This window comes from Scylla paramamosain, chromosome 10 (genome assembly GCF_035594125.1).
Source record: "Scylla paramamosain isolate STU-SP2022 chromosome 10, ASM3559412v1, whole genome shotgun sequence".
Lineage (NCBI taxonomy): Eukaryota > Metazoa > Arthropoda > Malacostraca > Decapoda > Portunidae > Scylla > Scylla paramamosain.
Genome location: NC_087160.1, coordinates 22,787,329 through 22,797,431, shown reverse-complemented (window position 1 = coordinate 22,797,431; position 10,103 = coordinate 22,787,329). Strand labels below are relative to the sequence as shown.

Below are 10,103 nucleotides of genomic sequence, written 5' to 3'. Positions count from 1 at the left end.
ACTTTGATGTATAATTTGGAAATCAGCTATTTTTTTCTATTAAGACACACGCAATTAAACGCTGATTTCCGGACGTGTCACTTGCGATCATACCACGTACTCTCGTGGCCTTGCAATGCGCGGCTGCTTAAGGGATGCACGTTCTCTACTTATGATACAAGTTATTTCCGAAACGTGTCATTTTTTTTTTTCCCCTACGTCCACTCAGAGGTGAAGCATACGCAGCTCACTGGCCCTTCCTTCCGCCTCCATCTTTCACTTTGTCCTCCAAAACCGTGGGGAGGGTACAGTGTCGCCCCACACACTCGCCACTCACTTTTCCCGCCTTTCTTACACTCTCGGGCGCCAGCAAGGCCTAGTACCTTTATATATCACACAAAACCAAAGTTAGTCGTGCTGACTAACTTTTCTTAGTAAAACCCATGGGGTCTAGAATGAGTGGCAGCATTAGTCACAGTGACTAACATAATGTTAGTCAATTTGTGACTAACTGAGCACTCAACCTGAGTATGGTCTTACTCAAATATATCTGACTAATGCCTTCGTACTGTTCACTGCTTCTACTAACCACATTAGTAAAGTGGATCATAGGTTAGTCAATTAAATGACTAATTAGTTAGTCTTTCTTAGGCAGATGATGAATCATTAGTACCTTTAATACTAGCAGCTAGCTACTGCTGTCTCAAGGTTATGGAGAGAATAGGTAATAAATTCAATATATTCATATACAATTAAATGTTCCCTACATTTCATTGCATTAAAAAAAATAAAAAAATAAACACTATAATTTTTATCATCTATAGTATAATATGCTTTTCACTTGAACATTTAACAGAAAGCTCCCCTCAAAACTGTAATGATATATAAAACATATGTAAAAAATAAACTCCATTAGTAACACTTCATCCTAGCATGAGAAAAAAAAAAAAAAGCAACACAAAAACAACCTGCTTTAACAAGCCATTAAGTAAATAATACACATTTGTGAGTATTAATCACTAAAACTTGCAATGCGGAAAAGAAAGTAAGCATCTCTTAAGATATGAATATTAAACCTTCCTCCCATTCATAAACTAAAGGAAAAAATATGTAAGTAAAGTTAACATAAATTAAATGTAAGGAGTTACAGACCCTGTAAAGAATAATTAATTAGTCCACTGCTAATCATTATATCACAGTACTTTTAAGAAACTTAGGGAAACAACAAGTGCAAAAATAGACATTTAACCTTATTTGTACAAGCTTTTAACCCAGATCATATCCATATGTCACCATTAATCCTTTAAAGCCACACAAAAAAAGAAAATGAGTATTTCTATGGGATATACTAACTAAACAAATCTACAGAAATGCTCAGAACAGTAATAAGGAAGCTTCACTTATCACTTGCAATAACATAGAGAAATAAAAAAAAAAAGGTAAAAAAGGCATTAAAAAAAAAAAAAAAAAAAAAAAATATATATATATATATATATATATATATATATATATATATATATATATATATATATATATATATATATATATATATATATATATATATATATATATATATATATATATATATATATATATATATATCATATGTTTGGTTTTTGCATGCAGCATAGTTTCATGAATACTAAGCTTATAAAAGTGAAAGATGCATTGCTAATGATGAAAAGATACATATATTAAATTGGTACCAGCTACTGAAATGAACAAATTGAACTAGACATTACTCACATTGACTTTCATCGTGGGGATTTAGCTTCAAGTAAGGTTTCCATATACAGAGGAACTGCTTTTCTTTTTTTGAGAATGGCAATTATTGGGAGCCTATATTTCTCCAGCCCTTTCAAAACTGCTACTCTTGGGTCTGGTTCATCCGCTTGTGGTTCTAATCTCAGGAACTCCTTCATTATCTGTAAAGATATAAGCATCAAATAATTATATGTGAAGGTTACAGAGATTAGCATCTGCAATAACTGTTCTTAGTTATGAGTGCTTATCTCCCGTCACTGAGGCCTCTGAGCCTGAGAGGGAGAATGGAAGTACCAGTAGTTAAATATCAATTAACTACTATAAAATATAAATAGCTATATACATTATAGCCCTACAAATAAAGTTGACAATTAGTAACAATATGTAGCAAAATCCATAAAGTGTACATATATACACACTTATGCCATCAAAAGTCTGAATCCACGGGTACAAGTTCAGGATTTCTGCTAGAAGAATGTTCCCATTGATTATTTTTTTGCGTCTCTCAGAGAGTGTCAACTGCATGAGGCGTTCAGCCTGAGGGAAATCATTAAAGTAAAATTAGTTTTTATAAGTTGACTGTCCCGCCAGCCTCCCTCTCTCCCTCATATATATATATATATATATATATATATATATATATATATATATATATATATATATATATATATATATATATATATATATATATATATACAAGCATAATTTTTCAGTGGCTATCCACCAGTACCATTGAAATTGCTTACATAAGAGCAGGTATTTTTAAACAACACCAGTAAAGAAGTCTCTGAAATATAAAAAAGATAAATCAAGCGTACAAATATCACATACCTTATCTAACTCGGGATCTTTCTTCATCCAATGTAGAGCAAGCCACTGTCTATGTCTCTCTAATGACTCATCATCTTCTGAATGGGGCCTTGGTGGAAGGTAAGCCTTTACTCCATACATCAGTGGACACGTAGTCTCTTTTGGCGCTATGCAAGGGATCTTCTTTTTCCTTGACGTCACCTCAGTCACTGAGGAATCCTGCCTCTTTCTTGAATTCTGAAACTTGCGCTGGATGCGCAATTTCCATTGCAGCTGCAATTCATGCTCCTCGAGATCACTGTTTCTCAGGATGGCAGGAAATGATGTCAAAACAGCATTTGCCATATTCATATACTGTTTTGATGTTGGATAGCTGAAATATGATAATGATAATAATAATAACAATAATAATAATAATAATAATAATAATAATAATAATAATAATAATAATAATAATGTTGGATAGCTGAAATATGATAATGATAATAATAATAATAATAATAATAATAATAATAATAATAATAATAATAATAATAATAATAACATATTATTAATAATAATGTCACAATACCTTGATATGTAATAATGATGATAACAATAATAAGGATAATATCAATCCAGCTAACTATATAGATGGCTTAACTCCTTTTATTATATTATTATTATTATTATTATTATTATTATTATTATTATTATTATTATTGTTGTTGTTCTTAACAATCACCTAATTGTGCTTTTGTCCCAGTGAAATTGGCAGATAGTGGGTACACTATCTGAATAGTACACTCAAAGGTGGTTTCACACCTATCAGTGCCGTATTAGTATCGTATAGTGTCAGTGATATCCATGTCGCTTTCGTGACGTCTATGCACACATATCCCTTTCAGACGTGGAGTTGGCTATGATTGTCATAATTCTTCATGAAGAGCAAGATGCTTGCTTAACAAAAAATAAAGAAAAGAAAAGTGGGTACATGAAACGTGGAAGAAAAAGAGAAACTGAAGGAGATTTTGCTACTCTGTGCGAGGAATTAATTAATGATGAAACAAAAATTTTCCAGTACTTAAGAATGTCCAAAAACTGTTTGATGACATTGCTCAGTGATGTGTGGTGTGCTGTGGTATGGTGTGGTGTGTTATGATGTGGTGTGGTGTGATGTGGTGTGTTGTGGTAAGTATAATGTACAATGTGATTAATTACATCAATTAAAAAGAGTATTTATCACCATTTCAATTTCTTCTATTTTATTTCAAACACTTGTCCGACATCCGTGAAAATTTTTAAAATACCAGTGACGACGATATTCCATTTCACGGAACGGAGACGTAACAATCACTTCTGTCAAAACACGGTACTTCGCCGGACGTGTGTAAATGCTTCCGCTGAATTCCAAAATGATGAATTTTTTTTTTACTGACACTGAAGCACTGAACAGCATGGAACGAATACGGCACTGATGTGTGTGAAGCGACCTTAACCTGTATCCCTCTGGAGGCATATTCCTGAAGTCTGGTAATGTTTCGGCCCATTTACTCTTGTAGCGGTTAGGTTAGGTTAGATTAAGTTACGTATAGGTAATTTTGTGCAAGAATCTCAATGAGACTATTTTAGAGAGAATCCTACAGTTAGTTTTGGAGCTACAGCCTAGTGTCCATACAGGCTGGCGGACGACTCCTTCCAGACTTCAGGAATATGCATTCTGGCCCTTCACAAGAACTGACATCAGATCCCGGTATGAACACAGGCGGTGCATCCCATGTTCTTTTGTCCCTCTTCTCATTGCCTTCCCATTATATATATATATATATATATATATATATATATATATATATATATATATATATATATATATATATATATATATATATATATATATATATATAACACTCAACATCCCTACATGCAACAAAACTTACCAAAACACACTCAAAATACACTCAAAACATCCAAAACACAACCAAAACACATCACAACACCCCAAAATACCCACTACACTCACCTAAACACAACCAAATATTGAATATTCACTGAAAACACCCTGTAACATCTAAAAATATCCAAATAACCCACCCCAATCACGCGAAGTTTATCCAAAACACACTCAAAGCACCCCAATATACCTAAAACTCATCCAAACACACTCAAAAGATTTAAAACACCCAAAATACACTACAACACCCCAAAACTCATCAAACACACCCAAAACACATCAAAACATCCAAAACACACTTAAAGCACCACTCAACACCACAAACACGCCACAAACACACCCTTAAAGACCCAAAACTACTTCCACACAATCAAATACACCTCAAAAGACCCGACACACACACCCAAACTCACCGAAACACTTAAAACAGAAAATAAACCCAAAACAAACTCACTACACCTCAATATACCCCCAAACACACCCATAACACACAGAAACATCCCACAATATACTCAAAACACCCCACACGACTCAAACCACTTACAATATAACTAAAAACATCCTAAACCACATTTAAAACACCCAAAATTCACCCAAAACACAATGATAACAGCAAATATACACCCAAAACACACCTAAACACCACCAAAACACACTCTAAACACCCCACAATATTCCTACATACATCCTAAACACATAAAACACCCAAAACACACCAAATATTACAGAGAACTGCAGCGCAGAAAGGGAAACTAAGCTAAATATTGTTTACTTGTTTTGCCTCCTCCTCCATTTCTTTTTATTTCTTCCTTCTCCTCTTTCATTTCTCTTATTTTCTTCCTTCTACTACAACTATCTACACGCCTGACTTTAGAAACAGCTGGAAACACTTGGAAAACACTGGAAATTACGGTAAATATTGAGGAGACACTGGAGCAGACAGAGTCCCGAATCCTTGATGACGTCACAGGCGAGGTGCCGGCGCCCCGCTGCCATACGTACGTAATGTATTTCATTTTGAAATTGACCCATAGAAAAAATGAAGCTAGGCTCGAATGCATTATATATTCTGACTTGACAATTACTTTAATTAATATTCACAATATCAAAACACCTCCAGTCTCAGTAGTTATAAAGAAATATTATGTGAAATATGGAAAAAGTGTTGGAAATTTTCACACCATTAAAAACACTGAAAAGTCCACCTATTCCACTTTACACTGGTAAAAAAACATTTTAAAAAATCTGAACTATTTTTTAAAATAATGCACACTTAGTTACAAGCTACAATAAAAAAATAAAGAAGCTAAAAAATGACAAAATCACCACTTTCAACGGGACAATAAGCCTATCAAATTCCACATACTTAACTCAACAGGAACGCAACATACTTTAAAAATCATAAACGATTTTTTGAAGCAATAAAATCTTCATTAAAGCCTCAAATAAAAAAGCCAAAAACCAGGCTGGGTAAATTTCACCGTACAAACTGCCCCTTATTTACATAAAAAACACCACCAGATTCAGCACATTTACTTAACTGAAGCAAGAAAAACACTTCAAAAGCAACGAAATATTTTTAGAAACCATAAAATCTTACTATACAAGCCAAATAAATTAATTCAGAAAAATTTAAAAAAATATTGGAACCAACAAGCCGGAACAGGTGCCAGTCCATCATGACGGCCCTCGGGGGCGACCTCAGTGGGGGAGCCGGCGGCCATGTTGCCTTATTTATTCCTATATAACACCAAAACCAGGCAATGACGGATATATCTGACCAGCGGATATGAAGGCTAGACATGTGGATCCATCTTGTGATATGTTAGGCTTACAATAAGTGAGAGACGAGGCAAATAATGGCTAATAACACAGCTGAGGGCTTGTTTACATATTAGCGAACATTAAATATTTGAATAAATTTCCAACTCTTTCCAGACTCAGACGTAAACAAAACCTAAATATAAATAATTAACCCCTAAAAAAACTAAATAACGAATAATGAATCCTAAATAAACGAATACAAGACACTACAGGGAGGATTAGGGTGTTGTGAAGGCAGTAAGGCTGACTGAGGAGAGATTGGCCCCGCTAGACTCACCTTACGTACTCGTGCCTCTCTGGTGATGCTTGACGGTGCTTGGTGCAGGAAGAAGGTGTCGGGAAGACGGAAACACTAGTTAATAGAGCGTGTAGGGCAAGATTGACCAGTGCTGACCAAAACACTGCAGCCAGCCAGCCGCTCGCCGTGGTAACTCCCCAGCGCCACCTGTCACTGATCCAACACCCACCCACACACACACACACAAAAGTTGACATGCTATCAAATAATATGTCAAATAATATAAATATCCTCACTTCCTGACTCTCCTTTCCCCACTCCACCGATAAGTGATTATAAACGCAATCTTCACTCAGTGCGGCACCGTGTCACCGCAGCAAACACGAACCAGGGCAGAATAGGCTCAACTGAAATGCTCCTACCAGAGTCGTTCCTGGTATTGGGCGTGAAAAATATGGTTTCCGCGGTTTGGCGCTTTTTGGGCTCTTTTTACCGCAGTTGGGCTATTTTCTGGGCTACTTATATTTGAAAATATATAATATACTCTTGCCTTCCCGACATACCAAATCAGGGAGTAGACTCACTCATATGTTAAGGAATGGCGCCAGGTCAGCCAGCAGAAGGGTGTGAACAAGTCTCCCCTCTCCCTAAGGGGATTACTACTGGGGCCGCATGACCTCATTAAGACTGTAGGACACCCATCCTGAACACCTGCATGCCGCACCCATAATTTCCACATTCACCTCACAGCACACACACTGAAACACAGCCAGTTTATTCTCAGCCTCATAGCTGCCTCAGCCTGCCTGGAGGAGATACAAGTATACTGGATACAGGCCACGTGCATACGTGTGTACGCTCAAGTGAACATGAGCAAGTGGTCGAAATACAGCAAAAGATACTGTAAAGAGTGGGAACAAGAGGACGGGCTCAAGACGTGGATAAGGAGTATACCCGGCGATGATACTCATGCATCCTGCAAATTTTGCAAAACTGTGATCAGAGCCCATCACAGTGACCTTATCAAGCATGGTCTAACAGCAAAGCATGAGAAAAATGCTGCTCCATTTTCTAACATGAGGACTCTGTTTCAATCAGGGTTATCAAGAACAAAAGTCACTAGTGATGCAAAAGTTGCTGAGCTGAAGTTAGCAGCTCACATTGCTTGTCATTCAAGCGTCAGGACAATCGATCACATGGGTGAGCTAGTAAAAGATGTTTCTGGTAAGGATATATCCTTACATAGGACAAAATGCACGGCACTCGTAAACAAAGTGTTAGCACCGTGTATGCTGAAGGAAATGTGTTGTGACATTGGCAAAAGTGAATATTCATTGATAATAGACGAAAGTACTGACAATACTATTTATTATTGCTGTTACTACTACTACTACTACCACAACAACAACAATTACTACTACTACTACTACTATCACTATTATTATTATTATTATTATTATTATTATCATTATTATTATTATAGGTTTAAATAAAGTATGTCTCGTTTTCTACCTTTCTCGTTTTTAACACAACATGCATATTATTCATAAAATATTGGGCTCTTTTTGGGCTCTTTTGGAGGGTGGAGTCCGCGGGTTTTGGGCTCTTTTTGGAGTAAAAGTGCGCGGGAATACTGCCGCAGACCTGGCAACCCTGGCTCCTACTCTCTCTCTCTCTCTCTCTCTCTCTCTCTCTCCTCATGACTGTTTTTCAAAGCTATAAAGATGATTATCAGGGTTTTCAATGGTGTTTCTCCTGTTATTAATGTAGAAATGTTGTTAATCTGTCACTAAAACCGTAAAAATACCCTTGAAGACCTGTGCAACTCCTGACAGAGAGAGAGAGAGAGAGAGAGAGAGAGAGAGAGATAACTAGCAAAAACACTCACACACACATACACACACCAGTGCATTTATACGAAGGACTCTTCTGAACTAGACGAGGTCATACTTTGATGTATAATTTGGAAATCAGCTATTTTTTTCTATTAAGACACACGCAATTAAACGCTGATTTCCGGACGTGTCACTTGCGATCATACCACGTACTCTCGTGGCCTTGCAATGCGCGGCTGCTTAAGGGATGCACGTTCTCTACTTATGATACAAGTTATTTCCGAAACGTGTCATTTTTTTTTTTCCCCTACGTCCACTCAGAGGTGAAGCATACGCAGCTCACTGGCCCTTCCTTCCGCCTCCATCTTTCACTTTGTCCTCCAAAACCGTGGGGAGGGTACAGTGTCGCCCCACACACTCGCCACTCACTTTTCCCGCCTTTCTTACACTCTCGGGCGCCAGCAAGGCCTAGTACCTTTATATATCACACAAAACCAAAGTTAGTCGTGCTGACTAACTTTTCTTAGTAAAACACATGGGGTCTAGAACGAGTGGCAGCATTAGTCACAGTGACTAACATAATGTTAGTCAATTTGTGACTAACTGAGCACTCAACCTGAGTATGGTCTTACTCAAATATATCTGACTAATGCCTTCGTACTGTTCACTGCTTCTACTAACCACATTAGTAAAGTGGATCATAGGTTAGTCAATTAAATGACTAATTAGTTAGTCTTTCTTAGGCAGATGATGAATCATTAGTACCTTTAATACTAGCAGCTAGCTACTGCTGTCTCAAGGTTAGGGAGAGAATAGGTAATAAATTCAATATATTCATATACAATTAAATGTTCCCTACATTTCATTGCATTAAAAAAAAAAATAAAATAAAAAAAATAAACACTATAATTTTTATTATCTATAGTATAATATGCTTTTCACTTGAACATTTAACAGAAAGCTCCCCTCAAAACTGTAATGATATATAAAACATATGTAAAAAATAAACTCCATTAGTAACACTTCATCCTAGCATGAGAAAAAAAAAAAAGCAACACAAAAACAACCTGCTTTAACAAGCCATTAAGTAAATAATACACATTTGTGAGTATTAATCACTAAAACTTGCAATGCGGAAAAGAAAGTAAGCATCTCTTAAGATATGAATATTAAACCTTCCTCCCATTCATAAACTAAAGGAAAAAATATGTAAGTAAAGTTAACATAAATTAAATGTAAGGAGTTACAGACCCTGTAAAGAATAATTAATTAGTCCACTGCTAATCATTATATCACAGTACTTTTAAGAAACTTAGGGAAACAACAAGTGCAAAAATAGACATTTAACCTTATTTGTACAAGCTTTTAACCCAGATCATATCCATATGTCACCATTAATCCTTTAAAGCCACACAAAAAAAGAAAATGAGTATTTCTATGGGATATACTAACTAAACAAATCTACAGAAATGCTCAGAACAGTAATAAAGAAGCTTCACTTATCACTTGCAATAACATAGAGAAATAAAAAAAAAAAAGGTAAAAAAGGCATTAAAAAAAAAAAAATATATATATATATATATATATATATATATATATATATATATATATATATATATATATATATATATATATATATATATATATATATATATATATATATATATATATATATATATATATCATATGTTTGGTTTTTGCATGCAGCATAGTTTCATGAATA

The 10,103-nt window shown here is 35.4% G+C and overlaps 1 protein-coding gene across 1 annotated transcript; it reads right to left on the bottom strand.

The window, feature by feature from the left end:
- Positions 1 to 1,621: 1,621 nt before the first annotated feature.
- Positions 1,622 to 7,842, bottom strand: LOC135104378 (uncharacterized). Its single transcript, XM_064011748.1, has 3 exons — positions 6,585 to 7,842; positions 2,575 to 2,926; positions 1,622 to 1,904 (listed from the first exon to the last, which is right to left on the bottom strand). The coding sequence occupies exons 1-3, from the start codon at positions 6,800 to 6,802 to the stop codon at positions 1,734 to 1,736; spliced, it is 741 nt and encodes a 246-aa protein (XP_063867818.1). The 5' UTR covers positions 6,803 to 7,842; the 3' UTR covers positions 1,622 to 1,733.
- Positions 7,843 to 10,103: the final 2,261 nt, after the last annotated feature.